The 17,388-nt window shown below is 38.0% G+C and overlaps 1 protein-coding gene across 3 annotated transcripts in view; it reads right to left on the reverse strand.

Moving 5' to 3' along the window:
* Nucleotides 1-17,388, reverse strand: part of LOC137625647 (uncharacterized protein F09G8.5) — a 223,814-nt gene that overhangs the window by 98,988 nt on the left and 107,438 nt on the right. For 2 of the 3 annotated variants that reach the window (XM_068356558.1, XM_068356564.1), the window contains exon 7: nucleotides 12,144-12,245. The exons of the other annotated variant lie outside the window; for it this stretch is intronic. In XM_068356558.1, coding sequence (XP_068212659.1) covers nucleotides 12,144-12,245 — 102 coding nt within the window. The remainder of the gene's footprint in view (nucleotides 1-12,143; nucleotides 12,246-17,388) is intronic. 3 annotated transcript variants of the gene reach the window in all.

The following is a 17,388-nucleotide window of genomic DNA, read 5'->3' on the forward strand; positions in this document are numbered from 1 at the left end:
CTTATGATTCCAAGTCCTGAGGAAAATTACTGCTAAAAGCCTATACTAAAATATATTCAACTGATCACTAAAAAGTAAAATAAAAATTGAAGCCTGTATTTCTTTGTCTGCTCATTTATATGATTAAAATATTTATGCTAAAGTTATGCTGAAAGATGTATGAAGTGTCAGAGACTATTACTATGTACTTTATGCCTTAAGAGTAAAATTTGCCCATAAATTCACCAGACGAGAATATATAATGCTAGCAACGTCTTATTCGGGTGTAGGCATTTGGTATAGGTAGCATATGTATTTCTAGATTTGAAGGGTGGTGCTCACCACTGCTGAGTAAATAACCCAGAAATATGATGAAAAATTCCTTATGATCCTCAGTGATGAGGAAAATTACAGATTAAAGCCAATTCTTAAGCCTACTAAAGTATAATCAACCAACCTCTACAATAAAAAACTTTCAAGCCCGATTTCTCGAAACATGAAATTTTCTGAGAAAAACTGCTACTAGTTTCTTGAATATTGATAATTTTTTTGTCAGTTAAGCGTGATAAGATAGGGAATTTTATTAACTATAATCTGTACATTAATTTTTCAAAAAAAAAAATCTATAAGAAAAATGGCTGCCATATTAAGTGATTCCTATACATTTATAAAATACATATAAAACAAGAGTAATCAGATATTTTTGAACTCTGCCAAAGGTTAATGGAGTTGTCCATGACCAAAGATCTATCTGTGGTGGAAATTTTGTAAATATGTCTATTTTATTTTTCGTTATCCTTAAAATGGCAAAAAATGCAAATCTATATTTAGAATCGGGATTATCTCCAAAATGGGGTCGCCAATGATATGCGATATGGTGAAAATGTTGTCAAAATCTGTCGAGTAGTTTTGATGTTATCTTTAAAATGGCGAAACATGCAAATCCAGATCATCTCCAAAATTCAATTGGGTCGTCCATGACCTAAGATCTATTTGTGGTGAAAATTTTGTCAAAATCTGTCAAGTAGTTTTGACCTAAATATGTCAACAGACACAAAGAAAAATAATGAATAAACTAGAATCCAGATCATCTCCATGATCTAAGATCTATCTGTGATGAAAATTCTGTCAAAATCCATCAAGTAGTTTTGGCGTTATCTTTAAAATGGAAATCCGGATCTGGATCTGGCTCATTTCCAAAATTTAATGGAGTTGTCCATGACCTAAATCTATCTGTGCTGAAAATTTTGTCAAAATCCGTTGCGTAGTTTTGACGTAATCCTGTCCACAGAAACACGAAAAATGCAAATCTGGATCCAGATTAGCCCCAAAATTTAATGGGGCCATCCATGTCTCAAGATCTACATAAAAATGTAAAAATACGGATCTCATATCTGGATCATCTCCAAAATTTAACAGTTGTGTCTATGACCTAAGATCTAAGTGTGGTGAAAATTTTGTCAAAATCCGTCAAGTAGTTTTGACGTAATCCTGTCCACAGAAACACGATAAATGCAAATCCGAACCTACAATCCAAATCCGGTTCCAGATCAGCCCCAAAATGTAATGGGGTTGTCCATGTCCTGAGGTCTATCTTCGGTGAAAATTCCATCAAAATGTGAAGTAGTTTTGACGTAATCCTGCCCACAGGCAAATAAAACACTAGCGCAATTCCTCCTTGACAGAGGCAATGAAAATTAGGAAAGCTGAGAAAATATCCCACATACAACTTTTATAGGATAAAATTTGCTCTCTAATGGTTTTTAAATGATAAAAATTTATCACGAAACAAAATGGTAGTAGGAATTTGAAGTAACTCTATAACATTTCATAGTACAGAGTCACACCAGCGAAGATTCTGCTAACCTGGTCTAGATTACTCTGAACAAAGCTTCTCAAAATACACTTTTGAAATATGGAACTCCAGATTGCCTTTAACTGATATATTTGAGTGTCTCCACATGATCCTTGTGATTGTTTATTAAATCAATCCACTTATTCTCTAAGATCAGAGTTATAAATAAACCTAACTTGAAATTAATTAGACCATGTCCCCTTCAGCCACTATAGGACCTAGAGCCTAGCAATCTGGATAATCAAACTAGGACTCCTCAAAATAATGTTAAGCAAAAACCAAATTGGTATGTCATTAACCTGCTGGTACAACTCTTTTCAAAGAAAGATTTGCACAAAAAATTGAGGGATGTAGCTGTGCTTCTAATATTATGTACCTTAACTTTTAAGGCCATTATTGGATTTGGATCCAATATTTTGTGAACTTCTGTGGCCAAACTTTCAACTAATCTCACCAAAAAGAGATTAGGGACATTACCCACATTACCCCTAGTGACTAGCTTTAACCAAATAATACTGAATGATTCTTACCAGACAAAGAGATCTGTTTTCTTTTTCAAAGAAGGGATATGTAAAACAAATAGGCAAACTCTCAACCTTAAAATCCTTTTTGGATCTGAAGGAATTCAAAAGGTGCAAAAGCCTACTTTGACAGACAGTAATTGCAGTTATAATTATTATCATTATTACCTAAGCTACAACCCTAATTGGAAAGGCAGGCTGCTATAAGCCTAAGGGCTCTTACAGGGAAAATAGCTCAGTGAGGAAAGGAAACAATGAAATAAACAAACTTCATGAGAAGTAATGAACAACATTAGAATAGATCTTTCATATGTCTATCTATCTATTTACCAATGCAACTCCCCCAATATCAGGGGCTACCAACATTAAAAAAAAAAGGAACACAAAGGAACTACTCCTCTTTTCACTCCTCCCAGCCTGATGAGAGATTCAGCCAAGTTTGGCTGGTACTACTAGGGTGCTACAGCCCACCCTCCCCCGTTATCCACCACAAATGAAGTTTCATGTGCTGAATCCTCTACTGCTGCTACCTCAGCGGTCACCAAGGCAACCAGAAGAAGCAGCAGGGCCTACCAGAACTGCGTCACAATCGCTAGCCATTCATTCCTATTTCTAGCATGCTCCCTTGCCTCTCTCACATCTATCCTCCTATCACCCAGAGCTTTCTTCACTCCATCCATCCACCCAAACCTTGGCCTTTCTCTTGTACTTCTCCCATCAACTCTTGCATTCATCAGAATCTTCAGCAGACAGCCACTTTCCATTCTCTCAACATGGCCAAACCACCTAACACATTCATATCTACTCTAGCTCCTAAATAATTTCTTACACCAGTTCTCACCATCGCTACTTTGTTGCTAACCCTATCTAACCGAGATACACCAGCCATACTCCTCAGACACTTCATCTCTAATACATTCAATTTCTGCCTCTCCGTCACTTTCATTCATTCCGAAACCTATATTCTTTACCACTCGCTTCACTGTCCCCAACACTTACATCCTTCATTCACTCTTTGATGTACACCTGCTTCCACTCCACTATTTGCTGCAACAACAGACCTCAAGTACTTAAAACTTATCTACTTCAAGTAACTCTCCATTCAACATGACATTCAACCTAGCACCACCCTCCCTTAACGTAAGTCTCATAACTTTATTCTTACCCACATTAACTCTCAACTTCCTTCTCTCACATACCCTCCCATAATCTGTCACTAATAAACCAAGCTTCTCTTCACACTGTAAATAGTACTGTATTATCCGCAAACAACAACCCATTTTCCTCCCATTCATGATCACTCTCGTCTATCAGTTTCAATCCTCAACCAAGGACTCGAGCATTCACCTCTCTAAACACTCATCAACAAACAAATTGAACAACCATGGAAACATCAAATATTGCTCTCTCAGCACCAATTACTTGAAACCACTCATTCAATTTATTTCCTATCCTACCACATACTTTACTGCCTATATAGAAACTCTTCACTGCTTGCAACAACCTCCCACCAATTCCATATAACCTCATCACATTCCACATCGCTTCCCTATCAACTCTATCATACGCTTTCTCCAGATCCAAAAATGCAACATACACCTCCTAGCCATTTGGTAAATATTTCTTGCTTATCTGCCTAACAGTAAAAATCTGATTAATATTTCCCCTACCTCTTCTAAAACTACCCTGTACTCCTAAGATTACATTCTCTGTTTTATACTTAATCCTATTAATTAGTACTCTACCATACACTTTTCCAACCACACTAAAAAAAACTGATACCCACTAAATTACAACACTCATGTACATCTCCCTTACATTTATATAGTGGTACAATACCAATATATATAAACTATAAAAACTTAAAAATAAGCTAGAGGAAGAGAAATAAGATAAAAAAAAAGTGCCCAGGTATACCTTCAAGCAAGAGAACTCTAACCCAAGACAGTGGAAGACCATGGTACAGAGGCTATGGCAATATCCAAAACTAGAGAACAATGGTTTGATTTTGGACTGTCCTTCTCCTAGAAGAGCTGCTTACCATAGCTAGTGTGTCTCTTCTACCCTTACCAAAAGGAAAGTAGCCACTGAGAAATTATAGTGCACTAGTTAACCTCTTGAGTGAAGAAGAATTGTTTGGTAATCTGTGTTGTCAGGTGAATGAGAGAAGAGAACTTGGAAAGAATAGGCCAGATTATTGGGTGTATGTGTAGGCAAAGGAAAAATGAGCCGTAAACAGAGAGATGGATCCAATGTAGTACTGTTTGGCCAGTCAAAGGACCCCATAACTCTCTAGCGGTAGTATCTCAACGGGTGGTTGATGTCCTAGCCAACCTAGTTCACTTATGCATTTAGCCAAGGCTAATGCCAATAAGATGTGTTTAGCCGTGGGATTTTCAGTGAAAGAGTTTCCAACAGTTTAAAATTTGGACCTTATGAATATTGTAAAACCACATTCAAATTCCTAAAAATTTACCTTACTATTGGAAGCCTTTCAATACTAAATACCTAAATACATCCTGTATAGTACATACTGTAGCTGAAATGGACCGATCTAATCTCAGATATTTCAGTACCAAATTAAGCATGGATCTATATCCCTCAATGGCTGAAATTGAAAAGTTTCTTATAAAAAAATTAACTGTAAAAATTTAACTATATTATCCAAGCTAATCCTAGTCATTTACATATTTCTAGCTTTGAACCAATCAAAATAAACATTCCAGTCTTTGATATAGATTATTGGTAGACTGTCTTTTAGAACCTATAGCAGACAATCCAAACGGCCTCAAAAAACCTTAGGACTGTCCCACGCGGTTAGATGTAGCATGGATGGGTTTGGATGAATCAACTTTGAAATTGGTTGTCTGAGCATACCGGCTTCATACAGTAACCTCCTCCGATACTCCGACAACAAGAACCACAAACCTGTGAAACAAACACTCTGTGGTTGGAGAGGGACTATTAGTATCATCCTGCTATTCACAGAGATCTTAAACTTGATTACCACCAGCCAAATCATGGCAATCAGTGGGAATGCATATAGATCCAGGTTCAACTAGTCTTGTGACAGGAAATCTACCTTCCATGCTAAGGGGTTTGGCAAATGTGGATAAAAAATCTATTTTTTGTTCAGTAGATGATGCAAACATGTTTATGCTAGGGCGACCCCAACATTTCCAAATCTTTAGTTATATCCACAGATGCAGAGACCCTTCATTTGGCAATACCCGGCACTCTCTACTTAGTTAACTTGATAAGAAGTTTGACTTTCCCCAAAAATAAACCCATTAAAAATTGTACTCCCATAAAACTCTTCCTGCACAATATCACTGTCTCTGTCCAGTACAGGTATGGAGACCTTGCACCCCATTGGTTTCTGATGTAGGCTAGTGCTGTTGTATTGTCTGAAAATACCACGAGTGTCTTCTCTGTCACTAGTGGTTCCTGATCCTGAGGAATTCTGAATATAGCTAGTGGCTCTAGGCAATTGATATGAAGTATTGAATCCTGTGAGGTCTATTCCCCTGACAGATGCAAATGATCTAAAGTTGCTCCCCACCTATCCTGTGATGCTTCTGTAAACAGAGATATATCTGGGATTTACAAATCCAAAGAGACTCACCAAGAGAATCACCTGTGATCGTCCCACCAACTTGACAGTAGAAATTGGTTTTTCATCACTGGAATAGACATGGAGTCTAGATGGGCTTTCCCTGTCCCAATGTAAATAAATTTCTTTACTTTATGATGTCCTTATTAGAAGACATCCTTTTATTACCGGTGCAATGCATATATGCCTATTGTATCAATTTATACTTTTCTTTGCAGTTAATTCTAATGTTTCAGAAGGATGTATCTAAACAGAGAAGGCTAGCGTAATGGTGACGCTTCTTGCACTTCAGGTTTTTTTTTTTTTTTTTTGCTACAGCCCATATAGTTGGTTTTTGTTATATTAGGATTCAAGGCAAAAATTTCTTTTGGGTTAGCTCAGAAATTCACTTAATTTTTTATTCAGGGTATTATTTCAAACCTAACCTACCATTTTCAAACCCCAACTTAACTCCTCAAGTGGTAACTAGGCGCTTTAATGCACTTTTCAGTGCAGAGATGTTAGCTAGATATTTTAGTACTCCTCTTGTGAAATAAAAACCCACTACTTTTTATTATTGTAACAGTTTGCCATACTTCAGCATGTGTTAATAAAGACAATCTACCAATATTCCCTTTCTGAGATAATGGAATGTTTATTGTGATTGGTGAAAAGCTTAAGAGCTCCATCAATGACTAGACCTGGCTTGATTGGTTAAATTTTTACAATTTCTTTTTTTATGAAATGTTCAATTTCAGCCATTAAGAAATTTAGACCCACAACTAAGTCTGTGCTAAAGCATCAGGGATTAGATGTCCCTTTCAGGTATTATAGAGGTTGTTTTATATCATTGATTATTGAAAGTCCTACATCAGTAAGGCTGGTTTTCTGGAATTTGGTCGGGGTTTTACAGTATTTAAAAGGCACTGAATTCTGCAGTCCTAAGGTAATCTGAGACTAATGGGAAATGGCCACCCAATTGATTGGTGCCAACCTGAGTATCCAATTCCTTACATGAAACTATCAATTTTTTAGGCTATAATCCCAATAAGGGGCTACACTCTTTGAACCAGGTAAAAAGCCCTTTTAGCAACACCTTCTTCACTGACTCAGATACCAATTTGACCATTTTAGGCAAAAAGGGAGTTTTCTGACCTGTCAATTGTCATTACAACCATAAAAGCATCCAGCAAACTGTGGTCTACAAGAAAACACCCAGAGTCTGATACTGCTTCTGTTAAGGTATTAATAAGAAACTTGTACTGCATCAGAACAACTTCCTTCAGGGTAAGATTGGGACATGCCCCAAGAGATGAAACTTTGAGTCTCCATCATGAGTGTGGAAATACCAAATTATACTCAAATTCTATGTCACTGAATGGCAATTCTGTATATTTAAACCAAAAAATATTTGACTTGGGCCTAAAGGCGCATCCATCACAGGATCACCATGGGTTACCTACTAAATCTCCCTCCTTTACAACCATGGCAGAATACCCCTCTAACAGTTCCCCCCCTCTACTGAGCCTTCATTACTTAGAAAATGGGAGGGCTCCCACTGGACCCTTCTTTGGAAGGAGGGAGCCCAAAGGTCCAAGGATAGCCAAATCTCTAAAAATGGCAGGAAGAGACCCCATTGAAGACTTTGAAAGCTAGTAACCTGAAGCTCAACCCATAGGCGAGTCCACAGGAACAGAAGGAAGAGTACATCCTGGAGCCTCTTTTGCAAGCTGTTAACCCAAAGGCTAACTGACAACCAAATTAAAAGGATCAGAAGGAAGAACCCCCACTAGAACCTTCCTTGGGAGCTGGTAACCCAAAGGCCCAAACACAGAAAAATCCCCAGCCTGGAGCGGAAAGTAAGCAGATGGCAGGTCAAAACTAAATGGAGTGGCTGCACCTTGAGTGGGCTGACCGTAGAGGGAGCGGATTTATGCCACTATTATTCTAGCTATAAACAAGTCGTCCATGGGAAACGCAAGTGTACCGATAACCTAATTACAGGAACCCTAACCCCTAGCTTGGATCTGACATAGGCTGCAGTGGTCATTGAGGTGTCCCCAACAGGATACTTCTTCCAGAAACCCAAAGGCACCTCTGAGGAACCTTGCAGTAAGGTTTCCTCCTCTGAGGGGGGGGGGGGGTCTACAGCATCCTCAGATTAAAGTTTAGAATATGGATAGGGACCTGGTCCACTATGAACCCAATTCTGAAAGCCCAACCATTGAAATTGATATATCACAGGCTAATGAGATCTCTGAGATCCTTGCTTCGTAAAAACTCAGTAGGCCCCACAATATCAGTAAATCCATACACTCACACTGAAAGTAGGAAATGGCCTTGGCTCTTAGGTCTTCCACCTAAAGATCCAAAATCCGAGCAGAATTGATCCACTCCAAACAAATAGAAAATTTTTCAGGCTACCAAGTCCTGTCCCAAACAGCAAAAACGATCAGAATGTACTTGACAACACGCGTGAATCCATTTCAGTTTAGCTAGACTATCACATCCAACCTGGGTGCATCTTGGTTTAATAACATTCATCTGTAATGGAAATATTTAAAGTGGAAAATCTCCCATTATAAAACTCACTTAGGAAAGGGGTAGTAAATTTTACACACCCCTCCTATAATGACCATCAAGCTAAAAGAAATACAGGCTTGCAAACACAAGTCTCCACCCATCTCAGATATTCACTTCTTTAGGACAGACTATGGACCATCCTAGCCCTAATATCATATTGACCTCCCTCTTTACCAAGGCAGGGGTTATGGGAACAAAACACAAAAAGCAAGCCTGCCAACTCTTAAGATAGGAAGAGATTTGATTAATCATATAGGTTATTCCATCGTACTTCTCTTCTCTCCCTCCAATACCCATATCAGATGAATATGGAAGAACTAAATGTAAGAGGGGGTGGCTGATCAGCCAGCCCGCTATCATGATCCCATAATCAATTGGAGGAGGCGAGAACAACCCCTATCCACAATATTTAGTATTCAAATACATTAATGTGTGTGGGAATACTGTCCAATTAATAGGCTATCCCTTTAACAATCTACATGGTTACAAAGCAGCTGTAATACAGCTGAATAACTAAATGAATCATCCCTCTAGTCTAACCTTACCAAAGTTAGAACTAACCATCAACAATTAAAGAACACTCAGTTCAGGATTCTACTAATGTTACGCTAATAAACTACTGTAAATGCAGTTAACAAGAAATGTAATAATACTCATCATTGTAACTTGCTAGACATCCTTCAATAAGGTTATGCTAGCCTAAACGTAAGTTAAAAACGCTACAAAGTTAACCTTCCCTCGAATTTCATAACTAACTGTAATAAATGGAACCCACCTATTAATGAGATTAGAGTTACAAGAATGGCACCTGCAATTAAAACAACCCCCTCCTTCGACAGTTTAAATACAGTTATAAAATAGGGGACAATATGGCTAAAGTCAAGGCATAAACTGAATCTAACTTATAAATTTGCAAAAATATCGAACTAAATCCTTGGAAGGGTAAATAACAAAGACCCTACCCTAAATCAAAAGACATGCATGAAAGCTAACAACACTGATCAACCCAGTGACCAATCACAAAACCTAATAACAAACACAATTATTCAAATGCTGGTACTTTAACCTAAAGCATGCTTTATATGAATTAATTACATAGCTAAAAGAAGAAAATCCTGAAATCAGGTACTTAATGCCATTCTTCTTAAATCACAAAATCAAGACTAGAAATATCTGTGTAATATCATTATTATTATTATTACTATCATTACTTGCTAAGCTACAACCCTAGTTGAAAAAGCAGGATGTTATAAGCCCAGAGGCTCCAACAGGGAAAATAGCCCAGTGAGGAAAGGAAACAAAGAAAAATAAAATATTTTAAAAACAGTAACATTAAAATAAATATTTCCTATAATAAACTATAAAAACTTTAACAAAACAAAAGGAAGAGAAATAAGATAAATAGTGTGCCTGAGTGTACCCTCGCGCAAGAGAACAGAGGCTATGGCATTACCCAAGACTAGAGAACAATGGTTTGATTTTGGACTGTCCTTCTCCTAGAAGAGCTGCTTGCCATAGCTAAAGTGTCTCTTGTACCCTTACCAGGAGGAAAGTGGCATCTGAATAATCATATTGCAGTAGTTAACTCCTTGTATAAAGATGAATTGTTTGGTAGTCTCAAGTGTTGTCAGGTGTATGAGGACAGAGGAGAATATGTAAAGAATAGGCCAGACTATTCAGAGTATGTGTAGGCAAATGGAAAGTGAACAGTAACCAGAAAGAAGGATCCAATGTAGTACTGTTTGGCCAGTCAAAGGACCCCATAACTCTCTAGCGGTAGTATTTAAATAGCCAATGAATAGTAAACAGCAATTGAGGGTTTGTAGTGGCATTGGTACGCTGGCAGTCAACTGAGAGGAAGGTTCCTTTCTACGATGCCAAGCATAACGTCACTCATAGACAAATTTCAACTACTAAAGTGATGTGTCAAGTTTTAATGAGCCTAAACTTGTGGGCCTCCCTTAAGCACACGGAGTCCAGGTTTTGCACATTGCTGCACTGGCCCTAGAACAGGGGAGCAAATATTTCTTTGGTGGTCATGTTGGATTAGATTCCCTGTTCTAGATTTACAACTACCAAAAAAACACTTAGAGATAAAAAAAAAATTTTGTCAGAAAATTTATTTGAAATAAAGATATTTTCCTAGTGAAAAATGCAATAATCTGAATTCACAAAATTCCAGGCCTCAGGTTGTGAGTCGTGCTCCTTAATGACCGCAGACAAGAAGGTTTCACTGTACTGTCTCAGAATCTCCAGCACCTTTGTTGTTGTTGTTTTTTTTTGTTGTTTTTGTTTTTTACTGTTTCGCTTTATCATTCAATGGTATATTTGTCCATGTTCTTTTATTCCTAGTTATGTTTCCATACCATAAAATGTGTTTCTAGGTTCTTTACAACTGTATTAACATAGGTGGGTGACTTTGGTGCTTATGTACAGTACTGGATTTAGATCTGTTCAAACTTACATCACCATTCATGTTACACCATAGAGTAAGAACAGATCTTCATTATACGACAATCCATTATATTAGCCCCCTAAAAATCAACACACGAAACAAAATAATAGGTGTCAAAGTACCGTGCAACTAGTTAAATCTGAGGCACGTTTATTCTTTTTCCTGGGTTCAGCTTTACGTCAATGGTCTGACAGTAACTTTCTCCTCTGCAGCGGGGGAGTGTTTAGGTGGCAGCAGTTGGAAAATTTTTCGTTAATAATTTTTATTTATAACTTTTTGCACTGGCACTACCATTTTATACCTTGTTCTATTCAGGGGTAAGATTCATGGGAACAGCTGGAAATAAACATGTAAATAGAATGAGGAATAAAGGAATTAAGTGTTATTGGGACCAGAGGAGGCTATACTAATTCTAATTGGTAAATATGATAGTATAAAAAGGAATATATAAGAAATGTTCACTTCTTACAGATGAAAGAACCCTGCCATCAGGGATGAATAGTCCTAATTGTGGTCTCAACCATGGTGAAAATTTTGCTCGTCTGACCAAAACAATTCACATCTTATTTGTCATACAAATGCCAAGTTATGCCATACATAATAAAGTCTGTGAGCTGTAAATCCACCAATAATACAGTTTTTATAGAATAAAATAGCCTTTGTATTTCAATTATTACCTATCTTAAGACTATTCTCCATTAATAAATGTTATATTGAATAAATTTCAAAGCACACATTCCATCATAACAAAAAATACCAAGAACCAGAGTCTTGCCAATTTAAATAAACTGCAACCTAGCAAAGATGAAATTCAACAACATATTCTAATACTGTATCAATTATCATCTTGTGGAAACTTCCAAGCATTATATAGTAATTAAAAATCAAGTCTTAAATGCCCTTAAGACTTAATTTCACAATACAATTAACATTTCCAAACGAAATATATACTGTACACCATTGTTCGTCTAAACAAATCTATGCTCATCAACTTTTAGCTATCATATTACAATAAACCCCAAGCATGGTCCACACCACCTACAAGCAGTTTCAAGAATTTTAGATAAAGCTTATTCTGTTATGCAATATCAATTTAGAAGAAATTCTGTATGTTAGTGCATCACAGCAACAGTGTTAATTTCCAAAGCACAACCCAACCTGTGCTGATGAATAAGATGTTCTTTGGAGTCGTTCTGAAGCATCAGATTCACGATAATAACCGTTGCTACTGCTACTATTGCTGCCATAACCACTCGATACCTGAATTTCAATTAGTTTTAGTAAGGCTGGATTCCATAAAAAGTAATGGACACAAAATGATCATTAAATTCATTATTAATATCTTTCCATTTATGAACTTAAAATTTATTAACATGGTAGCAATAATTTAAGAAGTTATCTAAGCATTATTAAAGAACTAAGAATTTTTAACATGGTAGCAATAATTTAATAAGTTATCTAAGCATTATTTAGACATCTAAATGACACCTTATACAGTAATACCACACTCTATGGTGTTAATTGGTTCCAGGAGAGACGTAAGTCTGTTTTCAACATATATTGGAAATGTCCCCTATGAAGTGATGTATATGTTCTCTAGAATATCTATACAGTAATAATGATAATTTTAATAAATTTAATAATCATTGTTTTAATAATAACAATTATAATAATTTTAATAATAATTACAAGTACTCCTTGATTAACAACATACTTGGTTAATAATGATTCAAAGTTATGATGGCCTCTATAACAGAGAAGAGTGACCAGAAATCCTTTTTAAGTTGATTGTATTTTTGATATTCTGTATCACATGTAATCTTAAAAGTTTTGTAAATGAATTAATGGTTTGTAAAACAAGTTTGAGTTTCATTTGGATTTTTCTTTTCAAAGATGAATATTAGATATAAAATACTATATTTCAATAAATTCCCTACTATATGGAATCACTAGGATTAAAGAGTTGCCCCTAATGTAACCGAATATATTTGGATATCAGATTACCTCATTTTATTACCATAAGTTTGAAAAACTCACAAATCTTTATACTGTATATAAAGAATAAGCATCCATATTACAAGCAATAAGTACAATAAAATCAATGATAGCATTTAAGGTTAAAGAGAGAGAGTGAAACTGCAACGGCCAAACATCACATATTCACATACTGTGCAGTACAAGACTGACTTACAGTTGGGCAGTAGCCCACGGCTCATACCAAACAATAAGCTATAATTCATCAAGTTCACCTTACAATCAAATGTTGTTAATACTTGTAAATGTATACAGTATATCAAACAATCTTCTGCATTTTATATGTATGCATTGTACAGTATGTAAGAGGAGAGAGAGAGAATAAAACATGAGTATCATAACTTTGAAAACTATGATTCACACAGCGAAGTAATAATTAATATGGTTTAAAGTCACCGTAAAAACACGTACAGTAGTACTGTATGCTATCATAATATACAGTACATTGTATTAAATTTGTCTTATATGAAATTTCAAATGTTAGGAAATTATATTAACGATACTCTCTTAATTATATGTGAGCATACCCACATTAATGGCAGCTTGATATTAACAGAAGAACTTGAATAAAAAAAATATTCAGTAATTATTGTTAAAATGCATATTAAATTAACAAAAAAGTTCAAACATGCTTAAATAAAGCTCAATTAACATCAAATACCCTGTTCTTTTAGACTTATTTCAGTACATATACATTATGTTAACTGCTTAGAGATCAGCAGATGAAGTTGAATACCGAGAGAGAGTATTCATTAACATGTCATGTCCAAGTGATAACTGATTATAATAGCTATAAATGATCTGTATGACAACTACGACAGACTGCAGTACATACTTAGGACAGACAGTAAGCGTTTCCCAAGGACATGTAACCAAAATTAAAAGAAGGATAAGATGGGATGGAGAGCTTTTGGAAAAGAAAATATGAAAATTAAAATGCCACTTTCTCTAAAAAAAAAAAAATTAAAAAAAAGGAAGAAAAACTCAAAATCCTGAAAAAATTCACTGAGCTTTGTATGGCAATGGAGAATGCATATAAAAATATTTTGTCAAAATTACTCTTACTTTCATAGTTACAGGGTAATTAGTAAAAGTAACTCAATAAACCATAAACATTGTTCCCTATAAAAAAATGCAGTATTTCTTCTGTTATCGTAAATTTTGATAATTATAACATTTTAATGTAAAAGAAATTGTGAACAATGGCATCTGTATAACTTCCATGAGTTGCAGACGACCGTAAATTATACCCTTCGCCCTTCAGTCCTACCACAAACCTGAGAGAGAGTACATGCCTGAGTTTGACCTCTGATAATCCCTCATTTTTAAGTTTTCTTTTCTCGTTTTCGGGAAGAATTTTATCATTTCAAAGAGGAAAAGACAATTTCAACATCTTGCTAACGTAAGGAAGAAGAAAATTTGCTCTATTAAGAGTTCAGGAGAGAGAGAGAGAGAGAGAGAGAGAGAGAGAGAGAGAGAGAGAGAGAGAGAGAGAGAGAGAGAGAGAGAGAGAGAGAGTTGTGTGAATGGAAAAGCGACAGCCTTACCTAACACCAGCAAAAGAAGCAAGATATTGAGAAAAAGGATCTTGATTTATGATTAATAAATTATGGTAAATAAAATTGCTTTCTTTTATTAATACCCCTAAAAATTACATAAAATTCACAATGATCATGATTTATTAATATTGTCTTTGTAAAAATACAAAGAAAAACTTTGAACGCCCGTATCTCAAAACTGTACTTATTGACCTTCAAAGTCAATAGCTTACTCATAGTTTTGAAGATATAGCATTGAAATTTGGTTCATATTTCCTCTCGTGAGAATGGCCTCCCCATCCTTCCAAGGAGGCGTCCGTGTGTATCACCACTGATGGTTGTGGTGGTTGCAGGGGGAATTGTCCGTGCTAGGCTCTTGGCTGTTGACCACGGCCTTAACTGCGTGAGCAATAGGGTCGGGGTCAGCCTTAGTTGATCTCTTCGAGTGTTTGATGCGTATCTTCTCCAGACTCCTGACGCATCTTTTAGACGTGCTTTTAGCACTGGGTCTGTCACTGCTACGCACTGGAGAGAGCCCAATACTCTTTCCTGTTGGCATCTTGAAATCCTCTTGTGACAGATTAGTCTTTTGACAGCTCCCACTATCTCTCTCCTCTTCTTGGATGGAATGGAGAGATGGTGTGACTTTAAGTCCCATTGGATTCCTAACCATTGGAACTTCTGAGCTGGAGAAAGTCGAGACTTCTTGCGGTTGATCTTGAAGCCCAGGTGTTCCAGGAACTGGATCACCTTTTTGGCTGCCTGCAGACAAGTAGTCTTGGATGCTGCCCACACCAGCCAATCATCTAGATATGCTAACACTTGAACTCCTTCACAGCGTAGCCGCTGGACGATTGTGTCTGCTAGCTTTGGGGCTGTGTTCAGTCAGAAGGGCATTGCTCTGAAGACAAACTTCTTCTTCCATAGCTTGAATTCTACATAGGAGGAGAAGGGGCGGCTGACTGGCAGATGCCAGTATGCATCTGCTAGGTCTATTGAGACTGTGTATGCCCCTTTTTGGTAGAAGGATCCTTATGTGTTGCAAAGTAAGCATCCGGAACTTCTTGTTCTCGAACTTGTTGAATGGAGACAAGTCTAAAATGACTCTGAGTTTGTCGGAGTCTTTCTTGGGAACACAAAACAGCCTTCCCTGGAATTTAATGGACTTCGCTTTCCTTATTACCTTCTTGTTCAAGAATTCTGAGGTACTGTATATTCTTTTACCGAGTGGGTGGAGTGTTGGAAGAATTCTGGAAAACGGGGTGGAGTTCTGTTCCATTTCCACCCGAGTCCATTCGTGATTAGGCTGTGGGCCCAGGGATCGAAGGTCCAGCGATCCCGAAAGTGATACAGTCTGCCCCTAACTGGAGCCCCTCATTGTTTGGGGGGTCCTGAGGACTTGTTTCCGTGACCACGTCCTTCTCGGCCCCGAGAGGGGTTTCCGGAGGCACTTTTCCTTGGGCCTTTCCCTTTGTGAGGGCGAAAGGAAGTCAACTGCCTCTCAAAGCCAGGGTTAAATGCTGGCGACTGGGCTGCCAGTTGTTGAGGGACCATCTGGAAGGTGGTCTGAGGCTGGGCTACCAATTGAGGCATCGTGGTCATGGTCACGGCAGGGAGTTGCGCAGGTCTGCGTGGTCTCCTTCCCTTTTTGTTCTTAGGCTGGGGACCTCCGTCTCAGGAAGATTTCCTCTTTGAGGTCATGCCCCACTTTTGGAGAAGGTTCCTATTCTCCGTGGCTGCTCTGGCTATGATCTCTCGGACCAGTTCCTGTGGGAAAAGGTCCTTACCCCAAATGCACGAGGAAATCAGTTTCCTGGGTTCGAGTTTTACGGTCGCTCAGGCAAAAACGAACTTTCTGCAGGCTCTCCTTGCTCTGAAGAAAGCATATAAGTCTTTCACAAGGGTCCCCATGTGAGACTTAGCCAGGAATATGTACATTTCTGGGGCGTTATGTATACCTGCGCTCATTTCCAGGCAGTTCTGATGAGAAAGGGAGGCCGCAAGTCTCTCCTTCATCTCCTGTTCCCTCCTCAGAAGATGATCTGGCAACTTCGGAAGGTTCTCATTGAACTGCTGGCCTGCTATCTCTGGATCCAACTTCGAGACGGAGAAGGTTAGGTGGACATCCTTCCATTTCTCCTCGCAGGCAGGCATTGCTAGAGAGAATGCTTTGCATCCCTTTAGGGTTGGGCAGGGTTTGCCCTCTTTGACTGCCTTGATGGCAATGTCTAGTGCTTTCTCTGAAAAGGGGAAAGAGATGGAGGAAGGAGCAAGAAAGGTGGGGTGTCTCTTGCTCAGTGCTGAAACTTTGGAGCTCCTTTCAAGTCTTTCAGGAGGATGGCTTGTGCCTTGTCATGCTCAAAGACAATGACTTCTTTGGGTACCGTTTCCTCACAGGCTGAATGTTCATCCCGCAGTCTCACATAACAGTCTGGGTAAGCTGAAAAGCTAGGCCAGAACTTGATATCTTCAATTAGTTTGGCTCCCAACTTCTCTGAGACGAATAATTTCCCATTCATCATAGGCATACGCTCCGCATACCTCCAGCGGTTGGTTTCAGAGCAGTGAGGGAGATCCAACACTCTAAGGGGCTTCTTAGTGGAGCCCCTGGAAGGTCCAGCGCGGTCCGACCTTTCCTGTAGCAGTATCTGCTGCTGCTTGATTGACTGCGTCATCGTCTCTTGTTCCTTCTGGAACGATTCCAACATCCGCTGGATTGACGGGAGGATTGCTTCGCTCTTGTCGACCTGTGCAGCTGATAGAGGAGTTGGGGCTGAAGAGGTTGACGGCATAGGTTGGTATGCTGTCACGGCCAACTGAGAGGTCTTCGG

Source organism: Palaemon carinicauda, chromosome 2 (assembly GCF_036898095.1).
Source record: "Palaemon carinicauda isolate YSFRI2023 chromosome 2, ASM3689809v2, whole genome shotgun sequence".
Lineage (NCBI taxonomy): Eukaryota > Metazoa > Arthropoda > Malacostraca > Decapoda > Palaemonidae > Palaemon > Palaemon carinicauda.